The sequence below is a fragment of the Acomys russatus genome, chromosome 3, assembly GCF_903995435.1.
Source record: "Acomys russatus chromosome 3, mAcoRus1.1, whole genome shotgun sequence".
Classification (NCBI taxonomy): Eukaryota; Metazoa; Chordata; class Mammalia; order Rodentia; family Muridae; genus Acomys; species Acomys russatus.
In genome coordinates, this window is record NC_067139.1 from 63,455,584 (window position 1) to 63,479,894 (window position 24,311).

At 40.9% G+C, this 24,311-nt stretch overlaps 1 protein-coding gene across 3 annotated transcripts in view; it reads left to right on the forward strand.

Annotated features, from left to right (window-relative positions):
* The first annotated feature begins 4,105 nt into the window (after positions 1-4,105).
* Wapl (WAPL cohesin release factor) overlaps positions 4,106-24,311 on the forward strand; it is a 68,890-nt gene continuing 48,684 nt past the window's right edge. For 2 of the 3 annotated variants that reach the window (XM_051141874.1, XM_051141879.1), the window contains exons 1-2: positions 4,106-4,272; positions 7,071-7,585. In XM_051141874.1, the coding sequence (XP_050997831.1) occupies positions 7,093-7,585 (493 nt within the window). In that variant the 5' untranslated portion in view covers positions 4,106-4,272; positions 7,071-7,092. The remainder of the gene's footprint in view (positions 4,273-7,070; positions 7,586-24,311) is intronic. The other variant, XM_051141887.1, reaches the window with a different exon arrangement.

The window sequence follows — 24,311 nt, forward strand, 5'->3', positions numbered from 1 at the left end:
AGAGTTGAAGGAGTGAGTCATGCACGTGTCGGGAGGAGTTACAGGGTTATAGAAAGCACAAAGGCCTGAAGCAAGAGCTGGTCCAATAGCAGAGCAGGCCTGGCACAGCAGGAAGGACTGGAAGCACCCAGGGGCCCATCATGCAGGACCTTTGGGCCATGATAAGGATTTGGGAGGTTTAGTCTTAGTGACTGGGAAGCATCTAGATTTTTGATCAGGTGTCATGCAGCTTTAGGGTGAGGACCCCCAGGAAAAGGGGACAAAAAAGTCAGGAATCAAGACCTCTTAGAGGCTGCCAGGTACCAAGTTTTGTTAGACAACAGTCCAGGAAATTTCCCTTGCTTTGTCGTTTAACTACCTAGACAGTAGTTTATTCCTCAAGGGATGTCACCATCTCCTGAGAACTATTCCAATTACCTTGTTTTCCAAGGTAATTGGAATTATGATAGCATTCATCTTCCCAGTTCTCACAGTGAAAAACCACAAGGACAAAAGGTAGCTCAATGTCCCTGGTTGGGGGAAGCTTAGCAACTTATGGAGCCACTAAGTTATCTGCAATTACTGTTAGCATCTAGTCACCTTCTTTTTTAAGGTGTAACCCTTCAGGAAAGGAGGAAACAATGAGTGACTTTAGTCAACAGCCATTTAATGAGAACCTACTGTGTGTGGCCACTTCTCTATAGGGCTAGAGCAGAAAACAAGACTTGCCACGGGCAGACTCCTGTTCTCTTCTCCCAGGGAAGACAGATGTGTAAGATAAACATGCAAATTGCATGTGTTAGATGGGATATACACCCTAGGGATAAAAAATAAAACGGGGCAGTGGGTATTTGGGAGTGGAATGGTAGGTGTTTTCCACCAATGAAATGAGCCAATTCAAGCCAAGTTAAAGTATAAAGGCAGGTTTATTGAGGACAGCTCTCAGACGGGTTCACAGGAGTTGCCATGCAAGACAGAAAGGTTGTGCTACAGTCTTCTGGGTCAGAACTCCCCTCAAGATAAGCCCTAGAGGTGGTATAATCTCTGTCAGTCCGATGGGGCCTTAGGAGGTCAAGAGCCCCAGTGCAGGGCTGCGGGCTGTGCATGTGTCTAACTGCACTGGTCCAGGCGTACTAATTCACTTCACAGATAAAGTACAACTTCTTACTCCACTTCCCCAACACTAGGTTGGCCGTGATTCCTCCTTCCTCAGCCTCCTGAGTGCAGGGGCTGTAAGTGTGTGCAGCCATACCTGGTGTCAGGTATAACTTTCTGCTTTATTTAAGAATATGCAGACATATTCAATAAAGTTGAGATTCCTTTGTTAGTGGCAGTACCATAAGCAAGTGTCAGCCTTCTTACTTCCTTTCCTGTACAATAAGGGGAACAGTCTAGAGCGCACACGAATCCCCCCAGAATGGTAGCCTCATACTTGATGCATATTAAGTTCTCTACTCTTGTGCTGGGGCTAGAACCCAGGGCTTGCATATGACAGGCAAGTGCTCTATTACCAAGCCATACAGGCCGGGTTCTGTTTTCCCTTCAACATCTCAGTCCCGTCTAGCCTGGAATGCTCAAAGCTCCTGCCTCAAGCTCAGAAATACTGGGATTATAGGTGCATACCCCTTGCTTTCCCCTTCTTTACCCAAACTCACTAGATTGTACTTTTGTCAAATACTATAAACCAGTGCTTGTTAAACTTTGATGTGTGAATCAATTGCCTGAGGGGAAATCCCACTAACCTGCAGACTCTCACGTCTGGGGTTAGGGGAAGGAGAGGAATTATCCCTTGCCAACAAGGTCAAGGGTTATGCCTACCCTACCAACTGTGGGTCATTCTTTCAGTAGCAGGGATTTAACACAACGAGGCTCAATCGCTTAATACAAGGACACACTGAACCCCATAAAAGGATGCCAAAGACCATTTCTTTAAATAATTAACCTTTCCACTTTAGCTTTGTTAGCCCCAAAGCCTGCCAAATGCCAAACACCAGCAGGGCTAGGCCAGAGAGTATTTCCCTTGCTCTCCGAACCTCCTTCAGGAAGATCTTGAAACTGCCTCTCTACTCTTTTGGCTTTTTGATCTTACCTATTGCTTCTGATGATAATTACCCTCTAATTAGCACCCACCACCATGTCATCTAAATAATTAAACTAAGTACAGACTGCACCTCTGCCCGCCATCTTCAAATGATAAAACAACATCCCAAGCTGCTGATTAAAAAAAAATATATCAAATTGACCCAAATAAGTCATATATGACCCAAATAAGTCATGCCATACATAGTGCAAGACCTGTTAATAGGTTCCTTATCATAAATTAAGGAGTAGGTGGCTTACTTTGAAGCCAGTATGAGAAAATACATACAGGAAAATTGCGAACGTAAGAGTGTAAATTATCAAACTTAGCATCAAAAGGAAAACAATTCAAGTGTGTTGAAAATCCACCTTAAATTCCTATTGGGAAAGGCTGCCAGTTTGTTTTGTTTTGTTTTTTGAGAGGGTGGCAGAAGGGAGTGCCAAGGGCATTCAACCAAGGGCATGCTGGAGAAGCAGTCTAGCCCTTATTTATCCTCCCAGACCAAAGTATTCCCCCCCTTTAGGATTTTCCTGACTATACCGGTGGGAGCTTGAAACTTGAGGGTACTTTAAAAGTGGTCTTTTCACTAAAAGCAATGACAAGTTTTCTAATGTCTCAAGTGAGTCTCCACTAGCTGCCTACTAAACATCAAGGCATTGACACAAGCATCTCTTCTAGGGAAAACTGATTTTAGAAAGCTATTTTTCCCATTGAAGGGTTAACATAAAGCCTCTCCAAAATTTTCAATTAGGTAAATACCACTCTGTAGAGAGGAAAACGTAAACTACTCCTTCTGTCACCATTCTCCACCTTCCTGTTAGCTAACTGAAAGCCAAAACCAAAACAAACAACCCCCACGCCCAGAAAACCAAAACAACTTTATTATGAACAATTTTAGATATAAACACTGGTATGACAGCGTATGTGTACATAGTCCACAGCTCAAACAACGAATTAGTTAGTTTATTCTCGTCGTTTCCAGTTTTCAGAGGCGTAGTCTAAAGAAAAATAAACACATCGGATCATTTTACCCATCACCACTCTAGCATGCCTTTTAAAATTTAAAGCCACTCTGCCGTCAGCACATTTAATAAAAGGTGACTGTAATTCCTTCGTAACATACAATACTTTATACTTTGGGGCTGGGGAGTCATCGCTAACCGGTAGGGGACAGGACTCCGTAGTGGGGACTGATGAGTAAGGAGGGAGAGGATGAAGAGCTGGGATGAGGCGGATCGCGGTCGTGAGGAAACCGGCACCGGACTCCTGGTTTCGGTCCTCATTACCTGCATTGGCTCGCTCGCACGGCCAGACCAGGTCAAAGGCGGCCCCCAAGCTCCCCGCCTCCAACGTCGGGGAGGTGGCCCAGAAGGCTCGGCGCAGCTGCACAAGCCACTGTCCCCTGACACCGGAGGGTCCCTGGAGGGGAAACGATTGACACAGCTGCCTGCACTGTGGCCCGAGCCTTCCCATGCCGCACCTGCATCTCCTCGCGTGGCCAGGAACTGGGAGTGGTTCCCGAGCCGGTAAGGTTCAGCAGGCCCGCAGCCAGAACCCATACCGTTTGCCTGCTCCGGAACCGGGGTTTAGACACCAGCACCGTGCGGAAGAGAACTACAACTCCCGTCGGGCCCTGCGGCCCGACCAATGATGATAGCCGGCGCGTGCGGGGCGCGGCGCCTGCGCGGCGGTTTGAGTAAGCGGCCGTACGATTGGCCGCGGGGTCGGGTGGCCGCGCGGGGCCTGTGGGAAGCGGAGTGACGGAGCGAGCGTCTGTTGGAGGAAGGAGGTGGGGGGCCGGGAGCGCAAATGGCGTTGAGATGGTTCAGGGCCCTGTTCAAACTCCAGCGCTGACCATTCACCGGCGGAGGCGGCGGCGCAGAAGGCGGCGGCGGCCCAGCGGGGGCACGTAGCAGGCTCCGCATCGGCGGCGGCCGCCAGGGAGGCCTAGGCCCCTGCCCGGCCGGCGCGCCCGGAGGTGGGGAGGGAAGTTGCGGGACCGCCGCTCCCCTCTCTCCTCCCCCCCCCCTCGACCGGGCTTCCTATTTACCGAAGCGGAGCCGCGGGCTGTGACGGCCGCAGAGCCCCTCGCCTCCCTGGGCGCACCGGTCGGCACTGTTCTCCCGCGCGGGGCTCCCGCGCCCGCCCGTGGGCCGTCGGGAGCGGGAGAGGCGGAGGCGGCCCGAGGCCAGAGCACCCGCCAGGCGCCGAGGGTAAGTGAGGTCTCGGGCGGCTGCCTAGGCCGGGAGTGAGCTGGGGCGGGTGGTGGAGACCGGGGCGGTGCGAGTCTCGTTGCTCACCTGGCTTCTAAGGAAGTTGGGCACTGAAGGGTCTGATGAAGAACTCTTTCCCTCTCCACCTCTTATTTTCCTTTTGGAGTTTTTTTTTTTCCCTTTTTTTTAAACCGGGGCGGCTACTTGATTGACTCGTCGTCTTTCAAACCCGCTCCTGCAAGATTTCAGTCTTCAAATCCTTTCCCCCCCTCCCCGCGCCGTTTCCTTCGACTCTAGCCGTCACCGAGGCCTTGCTTCGGTGACTCGGTGGCAGAAGCTTCCGGGGCGTCCAAAGCGACGTCCCTTTCCTCGGGTGGGGGTTGGGAGGAGAAAAGTTAGGAGAGTGTCCAGCCTGAGGGGACTCTTGGCCACTGCCGCCGGGCGCACTCGCAGTCGCAGGTGAGGTTTTCTGCTTACCTCCACTCGCCCCTTTCACTTTCCTCTTAATTGAAGCACCCCCCCCCCTCCCATGCCCTTGGGGGGGTCTTATTTGGAAGAGGCTGCGTTTCTATGTAGCTTAAGTAGAAGGACACCCCCCCTCCCCTCCCACGCCCGTTTCACAAATTTAAATCCCAGGGCACTTTCCTCAAAATCCGGCTAGGATGAGGCAGAGTCCCCAAAGATCAAGAACACTTAGTTGTGAACCCTCAGTTTGCTTTTTAGTTAGGGCTGTTGGTGAAGTTTGAAGCCTGAACAAGATAGTGTGTCTGAAATGTATGTAAAATGTCATGCCAAATATATATGTCTACTTTTGAATTTGTATATACCCTACGTTTAGATATGCTTAGTTCGAAGTAGTCTGCTGACTTTTTAAAAAAAGCAATCATTATCAACTCTCTTCTAGTCATATCCACCGGATTCAGTAGATAATAACTCCATCATATTTGTCTAATGTACACACTCTCCATTCCTTAATATTAAGAAAGTCACTGGTATTTCATCAATATTCAATGATATTACTACGTCAGTATACATTTGTCAGACATGGTCTCTTAAAAAAATACACATTTAATGCAGTATCGCATATCATTTGCACACCTTAATCTTACAACAGTGAATGCTTTGTGCTTTAGGACTGTTTCTACGGTGAGTTTTTCAGATGTTGGCATAAAGGAGATCAAGTCTACAGTTTTGGTTTGGCCTTTACTCAGTCAGCATTTTTACATGATTGCCGTGTATGTGTGTCCAAAACATTCCAGCTTTGTTGGAATATATATAAATAAAGGTCTGCGTATCGCAGCTTAAAGAAATGACTTTATTTTCTTGTTTCTGTTAGCTGCCCAATTATAGTTTGTTTTGTTTAATAGGCTATACTTAACAAGAAAGACAATAAAGCTTGTTAGTGTTTCAAATTACAAAATGGAAACTCTGAGGAAAGCTAAATTTTCTCTTAGCACAGATGTGTATGATGACTAAATTATTATTTTGTCCAATCAGAACTGGTTTCCTTTCAAACTTTAGTGAGGCGGTGAATCTTCTACTGAATATTTGCTGAACTAAATTGCATAGTGATTCATTAAGTTGTAAGGACTTAACACAAAATATTAAAAGTGTAGACCAAAAACATTTGAAAGTGTAAATTAAATATTACTCTTATTGTAAGTTTCAGAGTAATGAAGATTTTTCAAGTCCTTAAGCAATTGCTTACCTTCCCCCTAGAGTTGATAAATTGATATTTAAACTGCAGAAGGTCAAAGTGTTAAGAAGTGGATAACATTGATTGTGCTGTAAAAGTACTGTAACATGTATGTTTAAAATGTTGAAATTTTTAAAAAAAATTTCCTTTGGAAATTGTTTTCAGTTTACTTTTAGGTAAATCAGGTAAATTGGTTTTTTTGTAATTTGGAGAGGAGAATAAAGGCTATGCATTTCTATTTTTATATAATAAATTATATACCTTTGTAAAATGGAGTTCTCCAACTTAAGAAAAATGTCACTCTACAAATGAGCACAGCACTATAAAGAAGAGAGAAGAATGGTTTCTTGAATTTAGGCAGATGTCCATTGAAGGACTTTGTTTGTTTGTTTGGTTTGTATTTTGAGACAGGGTTTCTTTGTCTAGTCCTGGCTGTCCTGGAATATACTTTATACACCAGACTGGCCTGTTGTGCTGGGACTAAAGGTGTGCACCATATGCCAGTGGAAGGAACTTTAAAAAAAAAAAAATCAGTTAAAATTACTTTAGTCCAAAAGTCAGTCTTCAAGGTTATTTAGAAGCTACAGGTTGTACTATCTAAGAAAATAACAGTTTTTCTGACCCTTTGTCTTTATATGAAGAGCTGTAAAATTTTCAAAGAACTAAATTTAGTCAACTAACATTGTTTAGATCCTGGAAAACATAATACATTTTGGCTAGAAATTTTGTATTTGGGTATTTATTTTATTTAGATTATTTTCTGGCTAAATTGTATATGTGACTAGTTCATTTGGAACTTAAAAAATGTTTTAAGTTAGATTTATAGGTACTGTATTATAAGTTGGTTAGTAGTAAGTTTTTTTTAACTTTGTCAGTGTCGTATGAATATATACGTAATGTAAAACAAACCAGAACACTACCAAATCTGATATATGGAAGTAGAGGATGAAAAGGAGCCTCTTTAACTTATTTAAACTAGTTTAAAAATTTGTATGCTGAATGTTGAAAATTTTATAAGAAGTCCTAGGACCTTATTTTTATAGATTACTTAAAACTTGTTAAAAGGTTCGTAATTATATTTTCTTCAATTTTCTTTCCACAGGGAATATGAAACAGGTGTCAAAATGACATCCAGATTTGGAAAAACTTACAGTAGGAAAGGAGGAAATGGCAGTTCAAAATTTGATGAAGTTTTTTCCAGCAAACGGACTACTCTTAGTACAAAATGGGGAGAGACCACATTTATGGCTAAATTAGGGCAGAAGAGGCCCAATTTCAAACCAGATATTCAAGAAATTCCGAAGAAACCTAAAGTAGAAGAAGAAGATACTGGAGATCCTTTTGGTTTTGATAGTGATGATGAGTCTCTACCTGTTTCTTCAAAAAATTTAGCCCAGGGTAAGGGTTCATCTTACTCGGAACCTAGTGAAGCTGCTCAGCTAGAGGAAGTCACTTCTGTACTTGAAGCTAATAGCACATTTAGTCATGTGGTGGGCGAAGACAGTGTTGCTTCTGATAGGTGCTTGCTTACGGAGGATACTTTGATCAGGAAAGAAAAGAGCGCAAATAGAATCCCAGAAGACAGTGCAAACAAAAGCGCTAAATTAATAACTTTAGGTAAGTTTTGATGTTTTTTTATAAGCCAGGAGAGCTTTTTGTAAGCCATTTATGTGATACAAATGTTTTATTTATTGTTTGTGTGTGCATGCATGTGTTTGGAAATTAGAGGGCAACTTTATATAGTTTCTTTCTTTCCATGTTTACGTGGGTTCCAGAGATCAAACTCAGGTTGCCAGGCTTGTACTGCGAGTGCCCCTATTGTGCTCATGTCTGCATGTCTGCATGCACACGTGTGTTATTACCACTTAGTTTTTCTCCCTGCATTTAAGACTAGTAGGGGCTGTTAATATATATTTGTTTATTTATATTTTATATATGTGGGTGTTTGGCCTGCGTATATGTTGTGCACTGTGCATGCCTGGTCTCCTCAGAGGCTAGACGAGGAGCTCCTGGAGTTTCTGAGCTCCAATGAGCTTTTACTTGGCTCTTCTCCCTTTATAGATTAAAGCTCAGAGAGGTTAGGTGACTTGCTAAGATCAGCCAGGGGCAAAATTGGAATGAGATTTTTAAAAATTAATAGATTTTTTATTTTATACCTGTTTTAACTGTTTTTATATATGCATACCACATGCATGCTTATTGTCCACCAAAGACAGAAGAGGGCATCTGATCCCTTGGAACTGGACTTGCAGACAGTTGTGAAACCACCATGTGGGTGCTGGGAATTGAACCCAGGTCCTCTGCCAGAGCAACCAGTGCTCTTAACCACTGAATGAGATTATTGACTGTCCATATTTGTTCATCTCTGGGCTGGGTTCTGAAAATACTGTTCACTTTGAATTGTGTAGTATTCTTGCTGTCATTTCTTGCTGATTCTGGATACTTGTTTTAAATATGAGGCAGGTGGTCTGGAGAAGGAAGAATGAAGGTAGCAAGTTCTTAAAAGTTGTCAGGGAGGATCAAGGGTACTGTCATGTAATATGGGGCACCACTGTCAGGAAGAGACCCTGGTGGCAGAGGGTTGAGAAAAAGATAAATGTTTATAAGGAGGAGTAGGCGCATTTGTAGGAGGTAATTAATTCCTCTGTCCCTTTGGTAATGATGTGTCTTTACATATGTCCAAATTGCTGTTGTAAGTTTCTAGAAGCTGAAATATAAATTTCTGGAATGAAATAGCTTCCCACTCCAATGTAGCTGTTGCCAGTAGTTGGTTTGACTTTGAATTCAGACTCATTATAATGAATTTTGAGAAAATATGTACTAAAATACAGATAAACAGGTATTCAAGGAAAAAAAAATCTTGTTTCTCTTGTTATAGTGTCATTCTTAGTGGGAAGGAAATAAGTATGGAGTTTTTCCCTCTTTTCATTGACTTCTGAAGCTGCAAACTCTGACTATAGGGTAGGAAGCAAACTTAGAAGAAGCATTTTTAATATTTGTAAGTCTTAACCTATTCTACAAACTGTTTTTCGAAACAGGGTTTCTTTGTGTAGCCTTGGCTGTCCTGGATTTGCTTTGTAGACCAGGCTGGCCTTGAACTCACAGCGATCTGCCTGCCTCTGCCTCCAGAGTGCTGGGATTAAAGGTGTGCACCACCACGCACGGCTGATTTCCTGGTTTTTTGCATGTTTGTCATATTGTCAGTTCCTTTACTTTCATTCAGAAAGCTATTAAAAGTTTTATCAACAACTTGTTCAAAGTGTGCAGACTGAAGCTCTAGTATCTTATCAGTGAGGTATCTATTCAATCACACCAGTTTCTGCTGTGGAATTATTTCACACCAGTGACAAAAGCTTATCCAAACTTAAGTGTTTTTTATTATTTTCTAATAGTACATGTTAAGTGCATCTTTTCCTCTGTAGAGGACTATGTGATTAAGTTTTTGATATTATTTCTTTTAAATATGTCTTAATAAGTAGCACTTTTGAAATTTATGGCTAATTTGGAGAGGAATTCAAAATGAAATCATAATAAAACAGAATGATTTGGGTAGTAAGATAGCCTGTCGGGGGGGGGGGGGGGAGAGGTAAAGCTCACACCAGACCTTAGTCTCTGGGAACCATATAGTGGAAGGAGAGAACCAACTTCTGCAAGTTGTCTTCTGACCTCTGTACACGCATACATGCTATGGCTTGTGTGCCCCAACACATGTGTACATACTAATACACAAAAATAAACAAACAAGTAAATGTAAGAATTTTTAAAAATCAGCCCAGCATGGTGGCACAAGTCTCTAATCCCAGCACTGGGAAGGCAGAAGCAGGTGGATCTTTGAGTTCAAGGCCAGCCTGGTCTACAAAGTGAGTCCAGGACAGCCAAGGCTACACCAAGAAACACTGTCTAGAAAAACAAAAACAAAACAAACAAACAAACAAAAAAGAATTTTAAAAATCATAAATGGTTGCCGTTGCTATTTTGTAAACAGACACTTAATAAGGAAAAGAGCATAAAGAATTACAAACTATGCCTAAGAACTCTAGGGAAAGGTTGAGTTGTTAGCTCAAAAACAAGACATCACAATTTCCAATTACACAAAAATGCAATATTGAAAGAACCTTGAGTACTCAATAGTTGGTATATGGCAAGACATTTCTTCTCTCCTTGTGATACTAGGGATTGAACCTAGGGCTTTATACATGCTAGGCAGCCATCTACCACTGAATACCGCCTTAGCTCAGTGTATGGCAAATTGTGTCATTTCTTCTACATACTGCTTGTCCTACCGGCCATTATGAATTTATTTTCAAGTGAATTCATTAGTGCTGGTTTTATTTGCAAATTCTTCCTCTTTAATTTTATAAACATTCTGATTTCAATTGGCTTTTTAAAATAGTCAGTTCTTAGGTGTAGCACTAAAATGACTTTGAGCAGGAGCTAGGGTTCATTTTTCTAAGACATCTATAGTGTTTATTAATCATTTTACTTGACTTTTTGTTTATTATTATTATTATTATTATTGTTATTATTATTATTATTATTGTTATTATTATTTTTTTTTTTGTTTTTTGAGACAGGGTTTCTCTGTGTAGCCTTGGCCATCCTGGACTCACTTTGTAGACCAGGCTGGCCTCGAACTCACAGCGATCTGCCTGCCTCTGCCTCCCAAGTGCTGGGATTAAAGGCGTGCGCCACCACGCCTGGCTTATTATTAATTTTTTTAAAGACACAGTCTGACTATGTAGCTCTGGTTGTCCTGAAACTCACTTTGTAGAGAAGGATGGCCTCTGCCTTTTGGGTGTTGGGGTTAAAGGCATACATCTCCGTGCCCAGCTTAAGATTTATCTTTATGTTTATGTGTGTGTGTCTGTGTTGTTATGTACACATGAGTGCAGGTGCCAGAGGCATTGGATCCCTTGGAACTTGAGCTATAGGCAGTTGTGAACTATCTGGCATGGATCCTGGGAATTGAACTCAGGTCCTCTGGGAGAGTAATGTTTACTATTAACCAATGAGCTACCTCTCCAAACCTTTACTTTTTTTTTTTTTTTAAATTAAAGAAATCATGTGTATGTGTGTGTGGATGAGCATGGTTGGAATGTGGAAGTAAGAGGACAATATTTTGGAGTCAGTTCTGTCTTCCTGCCATGGGTTCCGGCAAATGAACTCACTGTCAGGGTTGCACTTTTACCAGCTAACCCATCTCACACGCTCTGTGGGGGTTTGTTTTGTTGAGACAGGTCCTTGTGTGTCCTAGGCTGGTCTTCTATGTGAACAAGGATGACCTTGAACTTGTGATCCTCCAGCCTCTGCTTCCTGAATGCAAGGATTCAAGGCATTCACCGCTACACCTGGTTTATTTGGTGGTGTTGATTGAACCAGCCACGGCCTTTTGCATGCCAGGCAAGCTACTCTTACCAGTACCTGCCAAGTATTCTTTAAAGTATCTAGGACTGTGCATTAAAACATTGATACCAGGCAGTAGCTGTACATGGCTTTAATCCCAGCACTTGAGAGATGGAGGCAGGTGGATTTCTAAATTCAAGGCCAGCCTAATCTACACAGTGAGTTACAAGACAGCCAGGACTACATAAAGTAACCCTGTCTCAAAAAACCAAGGGGGGAAAATCCAAACAAAAACGTATGTACCATGCGTGTGCAGTGTCTGTGGAGGCCACCTGTGGAGGCCAGGTGTTAAGTCCCCTGGGTCTGGAGTTACAGTCAGTTGTGAGCCACCAGGTGGATACTAGGGCCTCTCTGGGCCTTTCTCAGCCCAGGACTTTTATAAAAGGTCGCTTTTGATTTTTATGTGGGGTTACTTCCATTTCTCCTTTGTTAGTCTGGACTCATGAAAAAAGTATGTAGAGACTTTTACATTTCTGCTTGGCTCACTTTCCATGCCAGCCAGCTGGGATGCAGTCTATGTATCCTGCCAAATATTGAGATAACTATAGCATAGGCTCTTAATTTGCATGACTGGTTTTGTAGCCAATAAATTTTTTCCATTTGCTTAAAGCTGTATTGAGTATGTGAACTTGTTGGAGGGTATTATCAGGACATTATGAGCTTTGATTTTAGAACCAAAGATGATTTTCTGAAAGGAAAATGTATATATAGTTCTACTTTTCAGTTTAAAGTAGGCTAGAAATGGGCTGGAGCTGTGGCTCGGTGGTTAAGAAATGCATATGGCTCCTGCAGAATACACGAATGGCTCTCATTACCTACCAGTAACTACAGTTCGGGGGCCCGGGCATCACCTCTGGCCTCTGTGAGCACCCGCACTTTTGTGTATTTATCCACACACAGGCATACAGCATGCACATATTTAAAAATAAAATATTTTTTTGAAAAGTGGGTTACAGACTTATCTGAGATGATAATTGTTTTTTTACTATTATTGGATATAGATTATTAGGGAGGATTGTTAGACAATCCTAACAATAATATCAGGAAGCTATTTGCCTCTAGATAGTGAATATGTTTTTTGTATAAAATATATTATTCATATCTCTTTTCAAGAAAAGTGGGTAATCTATTATCTTTTCTTCAGTTCCAGGTTTGGGCTAAGCCTTTTCTATATCAGTCGATTCTTAATCATAGCCTTGTAAAACTGGTTAAATTCCCATTATATAAAAAGTAAAGCATCATTCAGAAGTTGGACAACTTGAATTAAGTGGAGCAGCTGTGAAACATCCAATTTGTTTTTATATGGTATTGTTGTATTCTGGTAGGAATGAACCTAATAAATAAGCTGGGTGCAGTGGTACACACCTGTAATCCCAGTAGCACTCAGGGAGGCAGAGGCAGGCGGAACACTGAGTTTGAGGCCAGCCTGGCCTACAAATTGAGTCCAGGAAAGCCAGGGCTACGTAAGAGAAACCTTGTCTCAAAAAACCAGAACAAACAAGCAAGCATAATGTATGATCTTAGAATTAAAACAGCTATCATAAGATGAATTTTTTCTTTTTTTCTTTTAAGATTTATTCACTTATTTTATGTATGTGAGTGCTGTATATGCATGTACACCTGGGAATTGAACTCAGACAGTGCTCTTTTTTTTTTTTTTTTTTTTTTTTTTTTTTTCTGGTTTTTCGAGACAGGGTTTCTCTGTGTAGCCTTGGCCATCCTGGACTCACTTTGTAGACCAGGCTGGCCTCGAACTCACAGCGATCCGCCCGCCTCTGCCTCCCGAGTGCTGGGATTAAAGGCGTGCGCCACCACGCCCGGCCAGACAGTGCTCTTAACCCTGAGCCATTTCTCCAGCCTATAAAATCAATTTTATCTTGATGTTGAAGCAAATTACAGATTCCCCATTGTATCTGTTCAAATTTTTAAAAAAAGATTTAATTTATCTGGGTATTTTGCTTGCATGCATATACATGTGCACCACATGAATGCCTGGTGCCATGGATCCCCTAAATTGGAGTTAACAGACAGTTGTAAGCTACCATGTGGGTGCTAGGAATTGAACCTGGGTCCTCTAGCGGAGCATCTAGTGTTCCTAACTGCTGAGCCATTTCTCCAGCCCCTAAATACTTGCACGCGCGCTCGCGCGCGCACACACACACACACACACACACACACAAATATGGCCACAGTTTTTAATACTTACTGAATAAAGAGGACCTTATTTATGTAGGTAATAAATATTTTTTGTGTTGTATATAAACAGAACACAACAATATACACATTTTGAGACAGTTTTTAAAAAGTATTGTTATTTATACAATATTCTGCTTGTATGTGCCTACACACCAGAAGAGGGTACCAAATCTCATTACAGATGGCTGTGAGCCACCGTGTGGTTGCTGGGAATTGAACTCAGGATCTTTGGAAGAACAGCCAGTGCTTTTAACTGCTGAGCCATCTGCTGAACCATCTTTCCAGCCCTTGAGACAAGTTTTTAAGTGCTTTTTAAAGTTTTTTTTTTTTTTTTTTTTTTTTTTACAGTTTCTAGGGATTGTATGCAGGGCCTTGTACATGCCAGGACACCCCCAGCCTTCATTTATTAAGTAGATTTTGAGCTCTTCCTATTTCTGTCTGGAGACTATAGCACAAGCTGTCCTCACATTCAAGATAGAGCTGAAAATGAGCCTCCTACCTCCACCTTCCAAGTGCAGGAGTTACAGCATGCGCCATCACACTTTTATTTATCTTCTCTACCCCTATCCCCAGGAAAAGGAGTATTGCTCTCAAAATTAAGAATTAACAGGAGTGCAGGATGCCACTAATGAGTTTTGTCTCAGATCCATGGGAATACTAGCTATGTGGTAATTATAAATGAAAACTGTAAACATGCTGTCCTCCTGTATGCTTTTTAGGAGGTATGCCATTGATGTGTGGTGGTCATGATGAGGAACTGCTTTCAACACAATGAGACATATTTTTATAGTACTTCACAGAGCATTTCCCCTATGTATATTCTGTACCCACAGAACTTAGAGCCAGTTTAAATACTTGAACTACTGCACCTTGGTTATTTGGTTTTGAGGGGGAGATTAAGGATGGAGCTTAAATAAGAAGCCTTGATTTGAGATAATAAATATGAGATTAAGTATATAAATATTTAAAAATGCAGAATTATACAAAGTCATTAAATATTTGAATTAAGCTGTAAAGAAATTTCTATACTTACAGGGTGGAAAAAAGAGGAAGAAACAAAAAAAGAATGCTAATTTTAAACAGCTAGAGCTATTGATGACAGTGTACTGTAGAAGCCAGAATGAATGGCTCAACTGACTTGAATTGGATTACTAATACGAAAGTTACCTACAGGAGGATTTTCCAGAATGGTTGTAGTGGCCTGAGATTGAGAAAATTTACATATGCAAGTATACATGTTTTAAAGAGAAGAACTAAAGACAGCTGGAAACAGATGGCATGCCCAAATTAGGTATTATGAGGAGGCATTATTTACAAAGGTGTATAGGAGGGATGTAGGAAAAGCACAGGGAATGGTTGCAACGGTGGCTCTTTATAGTGAAGCTATTATTATCCTGATTCAAATGAATTAGGAGTTACCACATTGAAGAGGCTTGCTTTAAGAGGAGCTGCAACCAGCTGTTGAGGATATGGGCACAGGAAGAAGTTCAGCTTTAACCTAATTCTGTTGTCTTCCTGGGGGCATCAGCTCCTGATGGGTAGAACCTTACGTAAGCCTAAGGATAAAGACTGTTTTATTGATGGGAACGATAGGGAGTTGATGTAATTTTGGCAGTTTTGTGTAGTGGGCCTGGTAAGTGGTGGTGCTGTGGTGCTGCCATTGATTATTACTGTTATTCAGGATCTTGCTGATCAGCTCAGTCTCTCAAGCGCTGGGATTATAGATATGCCATTATGCCCAGTTGAGTAATATTTTTGAAATGGTTTTCAAAATGAACTCTTTTTTTTTTCTCAGTGCTGAATATTGAACCTAGAGCCTATAGGTAAGCAGAGCTAGATCCTCAATCCTTGCTATTTACTGTATTATCTTTACAATAGTATCTTTAAAATGACATATAGTCTTGTATTTTATTATTTTAAATGCCAGTTGAAAGAAGATACTTTCACATTGTTTTTCTTTTACTTTCAATATCAAGTATATTTTTATTTTTTATTATTCACTTTACATGCCGATCATAGCCCCCTCCCTCCTACTCTCCTGGTTCCACCTTCCCTCCCTGTGTCCCCTATCACTACTCCCCAACTCTTCAGAGAAGGGGCACCCCACTCCCATCCCCACTTCCACCCCCGCATATTGAGTCTCATCAGGACTGAGTGCATCCTCTTCCCCTGTGGCCTGGTGAGGTAGCTCAGCCAGGGGAAAGTGATTGAAAAGCAGGCAGCAGAGTCTGTGTCAGAGTCAGCTCCCATGACTAGAGGGACCCTATGAGGACTGAACTGCTTATAGGTTACATCTGTGTAGGGGGCCTAGGTCCAGTACATGCATGGTCCTTTGTTAGAACTTCAGTCTCCACAGGCCTCTCTGGTACCTTTCAAATCTTGATGTAAAGTCAATCACTGAGGAAGTTAGGAGTTTTGTTTATTTATTGAGACAGCTTCTAACCCAGAATGGCCTCAGACGCCTTCTGTAACAGAAAATGACCTTGAATTTCTGATCCTCCTATTCCCCCTCCTGAGTGCTAACATTACACTCATGTACCACTCTGCCTGGATTTATTCACTGCTTGAATTGAACCCAGGGCCTAGTACATGATAGGCAAGCTATAAATGAAGCTATATCCCCAGCTCCTGGTTCACTAATGATGGATCATTCTGTGGCCTTTTAAGTACCTGTGATTAGTATCCACATGTTCTCTTGACAGTGAAAAGTAACTTTCTTTCATTTCAGAATCCATGAATACTTTCTCTTTCTGACTTGGTTCTAGAACCCAAGACCTTGAGTATGTGTACGTATATTCTATCATTGAACTGTACCCCCAACCTGCTTTCCCCCCAACCAGCTTACATACTTACAACCAACCAACTTAAAAGCTCAAGCACTTGTTGAGTGTAGTGACATGATTATAATCTTAGCATTTAGGACAGTAAGGCAGGGTAATCTCTTACTTTGAAACTAGCCCTGGTTACATAGTTCCAGGCCAGCCTTGGTTACACAGTGAGGCCTTGTTTTAAAACATATATAATGTGAGATATAAAATACTGATTGTGTGTGTGTGTTATTTTATGCTTTAGTACATTTAAAGGGTAATTTTAGAATGTAAATCGATCAGTATTTGTAGATTCCCCTTGTTCTTTTTAGCAGCCTCATACTTGCCCGTTGTGTAGGGGTACTTAAGCTTCCTTTTCTGTTTTTGGTCTTTTCATTGCAAGTAAATGTTATTTTCTTTCTATGGATGTCTTTATGTAAGTTTTTGAGTACTATGTCACCTGTGTTAGTATAGTGATGGGAGTTCTTTCTAAAAGTGGTTTTGAAAGGGCATTTACATCTTAAAGTCTTAATTATGTGTAGGTATGCGTGTCTGCATTTGGGTATGTGTATGTGAGTGTAGCTTTTGTGGAGGCCAAAAGCATTGGATCCCTTGGAGCTGAAGTTACAGATGGTTGTGAGCCACCAGATGCTGGGATTGGAATTTATGTCTTCAGGAAGAGCAGCAAGTGCTTGTACTCTGGGGCCATCTCTTTAGCCGTGTGTGTGTGTGTGTGTGTGTGTGTGTGTGTGTGTAAATATAATCTTAAATTTCAATTGGTAATGCCAGATTCCTTGCTAATAATATGCACCCCTCTCCCAAAATTGGTGTCATCTTCTTGCTGTCAAACTACCTTGATGAAAGATAGAATAGCTGCTATTTTTTTTTTTTTTTTTTTATGTTGGATTGTTTTCATTTTAGAATATGTAGTATCTTTTATATACTTCTACTTGCAACTTGGTTTATAATGGTCTTTGCTAGAATCTTCCTACTTATTTTCTCAGCTAGCTACCACAGTTCCCCCCTAGAATGACAGTATATTGTTAATTGTTGTAGCTTTTTAGGTATATACCGTGCACTTAAATTTTGAAGTATGTATTTGGTTCAGTTTTCAAGCATAAAACTCAAGTTCCTAGAATCTTAAAATGTATCATATAATGAACAGAAGGTCGACAGTGTTTAAGGAGCGTTAGGGTGAATGGTGTTCACTAGGTAGATGAAATCAGGATTACAGGGTTGAGACTTTCCGAGATACTCCCTAACTGTATCCTCTTAAAGAATAGGCCAAAGGTTAAGTTGATTACTGTAGCAGAAGGGCCATCATAAAGACCATAAAGGATAGGTTTGGGAGAGCTTCCAGATCATGAGGTTTCCTGGAGGATGTTGTACCCTTCCCTCATGCCTGTTTGTTAATCTGTCTGGTTCTGTTATGGTTTATGAAACAGAGTCTTATGTAGTCCAGATGCTCATGTACCCAAGGATGACTATGACTTCTAATCTTCCTGACTTTACCTTTCAAGTGCTTGGATGCCACTACACCCATCAACTATTTTCTTCTAGTGGATGATTTGTTTAGATACAGGGTTTCCGGTATAAAATTAAGACTGTCAAGAAAAGTGGTCATTTAACTTTCCTTAGTGGCTGTGAGAGTTGAGACAGAGTCTCTGTAACATGCTGTTCTTGGATTCACAATTCTGGTATTAATAGGTTTGTGTTCTTATACCTGATGCCATTTAACTGAATTTTTTTTTTTTCTTTTTCGTTTTGGTTTTTTGAGGCAGGATTTCTTTGTGTTGCCTTGGCTGTCCTGGACTTTGTAGATCAGGCAGGCCTCAAACTCAAAGAGCTCCCACGTGCTGGAATTACAGCGTGTGCCACCATGCCTGGCAAACTGACCTTTTGATAAGGCAGAAGGATTTAAAAATTGTGTGTATGTAAAAAGCTGAGTGCCAGAGGTTAGAGGTGAACGACAGAGCTGTACAGAGGGATGGAATCACACCACTCAACAGATTGACTTAAGAGGTTTAATAAGGAGATACAGTAACTGTCTCTGAGACACACACAGGGAGAGAAGGAGAGAGGTAAAGAGGTAGAGAGGGGTAGAGAGAAGAGGTAGAGAGATCTAGAGAGGGGGGGGGGAGTGCGCGAGCACACACTCGCACACTCGCAAGCATGAACATGCCACTTGGAGGGTCTGTTCTTTTATATGGCCCTGGGCAGGGCCACGCCCCTGTGCAGGTAAGTAGTGACATCACAGGTAGGTGGACTGTCACAGAATCCTAGCAGAAGCATCCAGAAATGCTGGAAAAGCGAAAAATAAAAGACATTAAATATCTGATGTAGGTGATAGGGGCCTATGTAGATTTTATGTTTGTTTCCTTGGATTTGGTTTTGGTTCATTTTACTATGCTAGGTTATGGGAATTTAAACCATAAATTAAAAAGGAATCTATGATTAAAAATAAAAACTACTTGAAAAAGATGCTAGAAATGGACTTTCTACACTAAATTAACTGCCTCTAAAACTAATAACTTAGCAAAAATTATCTTGGCGCTAAACGTTCTACTTTTTACAGTTTTTTTTCCATGTTTCATATAATTACAAAAGGGGGGAAAGCCTTACAATGTTAACTATTTATTGGTTTTATTTTTTACTAAATACTAACTTTTCTCTAAACTTAGTGATCTGTAGGACTTTTTATGCAATATGACCTGTTAAATGAAAGGGTTGAAGTTGAAAAGGGAAAAGTAAAAGATCATCTGGGCATGGGAGAAGTCACTTGTAATTCTCTCACTTGAGTGGTGGAGGCAAAAGGATCAGGAGCTAAAGGCTAATCTGAATTATATAGAACCTTGTCTCAAAATATAAGATAATAATATCTTAGCCGGGCGTGGTGGTACACACCTTTAATCCCAGCCTGGTCTACAAAGTGAGTCTAGGACAGCCAAGGCTACACAGAGAAACCTTGTCTAGAAAAAACAAAACAAAAAACACAAAAAACAAACAAACAAGCAAAAAAACCCAAAATCCAAAAAACTTAAAGGATATAAAGAATGCTGAGAGCAAACAGTGGTAGGAAGATGGATCCAGTCATTGGTTATTCCATTCCTCTGGAGATGCTCTATAGTGAGAGAATTCTACACATCTAATCTTCACACTCCAGTTTGTATAACAATTGCAGACCCTAGAATGTGGTTTGGGTTCTTTGCACAAAGCTGTGGTATATAGGATAGAAGGACAGTGTTGATGAATTTACAGCTTAAGATTCTGCTGAGAATTTTAATAAAAGGTAAGCCTAAGGATACAGTTCACTGGTAGAACATCTGCCCTATATCCACAAGGTCCTAGTTTCATCCCCTGGTAGCATACATGCACAAAAATGTTATTATAGAGAAGTCTTATACTGTGGGATAGTTTTTGGTAGCTATGGTAATTTGTGATCTATAAGCTACCCTTAAGAATATTGTCTTTCAGGCCAGGTGAGGTGGCGCATGCCTGTAATCCCAGCACTCGGGAGGCAGAGGCAGGCGGATCGCTGTGAGTTCGAGGCCAGCCTGGTCTACAAAGCGAGTCCATGATGGCCAAGGCTACACAGAGAAACCCTGTCTCGAAAAACCAAAAAAAAAAAAAAAAGAAAGAGAAGAATATTGTCTTTCAGGCCAGGTGAGGTGGCGCATGCCTTTAATCTCAGCACTCGGGAGTCAGAGGCAGGCGGATCTCTTTGAGTTCGAGGCCAGCCTGGTCTACAAAGTGAGTCCAGGACAGCAAGGGCTACACAGAGAAACCCTGTCTACAAACAAACAAACAAACAAACAAACCATTGACTTTCGAGATGGAGGAAGTGGTAGTGCATGCCTTTACTCTTAGCTGAAGGTGGCAGGTAGATCTCTGAATTCGAGTGCCTGCTCTACAGAACAAGTTTCAGAACAGCCAGGGGCACAGAGAAAAATCATGTCTCAAAAAACAAAGTCTTTCGTTCATTTATCATGACATTGAGGCAGATTTTATTAGTTGATTTTCTTTTCTTTTCAATAATAACTTCTCCTGCTATTCCAATCTTAAAAAACAACCAACAATTTATTTTATATGTACTGTGCTTTGCCAGCATATATGTCTGTGTAAGGGTATTGGATCCTGGAGTTATAGATAGTTGTGAACTGCTATGTAGGTGCTAGGAACAGTCCTCTGGAGAAGCAATTACTGTTCCCAACTGCTGAGCCATCTCTCCAGTCCTATTAGTTTTTTTTCTTAGGAAAAACTGTTCTTTAAGGTGATTTGCTTAAAGTCATTTATCCAGTAAGTGACAAGAGCTGGAACTCAAATCCCTAATCTGTTGTCTTTGTTAGAGAGAATTTTTTATTTATATAAGCAATTTATAAAAATATTAATGCCTAGCTTTTATGTAAGAACTCGTTTTGTTTCTTTTTCCCTATCTTCTCTTCTCTCTCTGCCTTCCCTTGCACAATTTGTCTCTTTTTGGCAGAGGGTCTGGCTTTTTAATTCAACTGGCCTCAAACTTGTGATCTTCCAGCTTTTGCCTGTGGGGTGCTGGGTTTACAAATGGGCACATTTTGCTTGTTTTAGAGTTTCCATTGTTGTGTTGGAGCATCATGGCCATAAGCAACTTGGGAAGGAAAGGATTTATTTCGATTGCTCTTTTACATCTTGGTCCATCAGGAAACCAGGGCAGAAGCTGGAAGCAGAGGCCATGGAGAAACGCTGCTTACTGGCTTATTCTTTGTGGCTTGCTCAGCCTGCTTTCTTACAGAACTTAGGATGTCTGCCCAAGGCTCTCAATGGCCTGGGCCCTCCCATAGCAGTCACTGATTAAGAAATGTTTTACAGGCCTTGCTTACAGCTTAATCTTACGGAGATATTTTCTCAGTCAAGCTTCCTTCCTTTCAGATGACTCTACCTTGTATCAACTGGACATAAAAACTAACCATCCAGAGAGAGAGGGAACCCAGGTTGGACAGCACCATTAGGTCCCTTGGGAACCCCACAGAAGATGGGGGTGGGTGGGGAGGGCAGCAGTAATAGTGGGAGCCAGAGAAGTCAAAGGTACCAGGAGAACACAGGCTGCTGAATCAACTAGGTAGGGTTCACAGAAGCGATTGCCAAATGGGTCTGTGCTGGGTACTCTGCATCTCTGCATATAGGCTGTGGTTGGGTTTTGGGGGACTGGGACTCCTGACAGTCGAAATGGAGCTGTCTGACTCTCTTGTCTTTTTCTGGGGACCTTTTTCCTATTTCTGGGTTGCTTCACCCAGCCTTGATGTAAGGGTTTGTGCCTGTTTTATTGTATACTATTGTGCCATGTAAAACTATTTCCTTACAGAACTTCTTATCACTCTCCCTTCTTGCAATTTTACAAACATAGGCTAGCAGCAGCTACTCTTTAAATCCCTTAAAGGCAACTTCTGAAATGCATAACCACAACACACAGTCTGAGTAAAGGAGAAATGAGGCCAATAAACTTAGTGATTTTAAAACTATAATAAAGGTTAGTTTTAGGTCTGACCTTAAATCAGAAGGTTGTTTATACCCCAAGCAGAAGATCTTTATTTTTGAAATATTAAGATAATAGAAGCCAGATATTAATGCACATGAAGCAGGAAGATCACTAGTTTGAGGCCATCTTGGGTTCCAAAGGGAAACTGCCTCAAAACAAAAACATGCTGAGTGGTAGCATATGTTTTTATTCTCAGAAGACACAGGTAGATCTATATGATTTTGAGGCCTGCCAGATTTAGATAGCAAGTTCTAGGCCAGCCAGTGCTACATAGCGAGATCCTATCTCAAAACCAAAACATAATACAACCCCATCAATCATCCCCACAAAGTCTTCATAGTGGAATACCATACAACTGTAGAAATGAGTTGAGGATAGGAGAAATAGTTCACTGCATCATGGCACATGTGTACCCACACATACACAAATCAATGAAAATGAGGTAGTTTAACTTAGTTAAGTCTTACAGACATGTATGTATGTAGCTTAAGCAATCAGATATTTACTAAAGAGGCATTTATCCCAGTAATTCATTCAACACTCTGAAGTAAATAAGTTAAATAGTTCCCTGTTGAACACAGGAGTAAATTGAAGCTTTCAGGAAAACTCCCACAAGTTAGACTTTTGCAAGAGATCTATAGAACTAGCTTAACCTTAGTATCACACTCCTAGGCTCAGTTATCAGTGCTCTTTTCATTTATAGAAATAGTAGATTTACTTCTAGACTTGACTTTGCTTATAATGACCCTCGAAAGTGTAACATGTCAGCTTTTGGTTTTTAGCTTTTTTTAGGATTACTGATTGGTTTTCTGAGAAGAAAATTATAGTTCATTCATTGCCCATATTGAGGAAAGTATGTAAGAATAGAATGAACACTTTGGTTATGTATTAGATGTCTCCTAAATAAGAATCATAGCTAAATGGTTGTTAGTGATTGAACTTAGGGCTTCATGTTATGCAGATGTTCTACCATTGAGTTAAACTAATACACTTCCTAAATCAGTGTCTTAAGTTTCCCAGGCTTGCCATGAACTTGGAATCCTCTTAATGAGATTACAGGCCTGTGACAAAGTTAAATTACATTTAAACTCATTGCGTAGCATCAAAAATTATATAGTGAATCCATCCATGTAAATCATTTCTTTTGACTGTATTTGAAAATGTGTTCAATAAGATTTGTAAATAAGCTGAGTGTTGTGGCTCACACCTTCAATCCCAGCACTTGGATGGCAGAGGCAGGTGGATCTCTGAGTTTGAGCCCAGCTTGGTCTATATTATGCAGTCCAGGACAGCAAGAGCTACATACTGAAACTCTTGTCTCAAAACAAGAGATTTGTAAATAGTTTTTCTTAAGTTCAGATGTATTCTTCTTGAGACAGTTTTATTGTTTGGCATAGAGCATGTATTTGCCAGTGTTTACTCAATAAATGCTCAAGAAATCATGATATTAGTTTGAATCATATTGCCATTTTTTACTTGGGAGGTAAAAAATTAATTGCTTCATATGATAAAAATATAAGCCAACAAACTGACTTGCTTACATATAAAATAGTCATGTTAAATATGCCATACTGGTTGATACTCATAAAAAAAAAAGTGCTATGGGCCACATAGGTATCAGAGCCACTGTTAAAAAATTACGTGTTATTATGTGGCTCTTAGGATTAGAAGAAATACAGAAATAGCTAGAGAAACTTCCTTCAGGCAGGTTACTAGCCAAAACTAACATATCGTATAAGCAGCCTATTTCACCTAAGTACAAATGCCCCTGAAAGGGCTTCATTCATTGTTACATGGGTTTAAATTCTACTAAATACTTCCTAATTTTAGCATAGTTACTTGAAAGTATAAGTGTCATCTATGTTTCTTAATAATGCTAGAATCTCTTCTGAGTTCAGCATAGTCATAGGGGAAGGGAGTAAGGGGAAAATGGGAGGGAGGGAGGAATGGAAGGATACAAAGGATGGGATAACAATTGAGATGTAATATGAATAAATTAATAAAATATATTAAAAATAGCTTTAAAAAGATTTATTTATTTATTATGTATACAGTGCTCTGTTTGTATGTATGCCTGCATGCCAGAAGAGGGCATTAATTAGATCACATTATAGATGGTCTTGAGCTGGGAATTGAACTCTGGAAGAGCAGTAAGTGCTCTTAACCTCTGAGCTGTCTCTCCAGCCCTAGCATAATAGTTTTAAGAGGGTTGGGTGCTGAGGGACATGGCAGCTGTACATACTGAAAGAGTAGGAGGGCAAATGTCTAGTGTGTTTATAGTGTGTGTGTGTGTGTGTGTGTGTGTGTGTGTATAAAATTTGAAATTATTGCACCTATTTCAGTATCATTCTGCATTTCTGCTCAGATAGCCCTGCTATTTGTTAATTTGCATACTGATGACATTCATGTTTTTAACTTGATATAT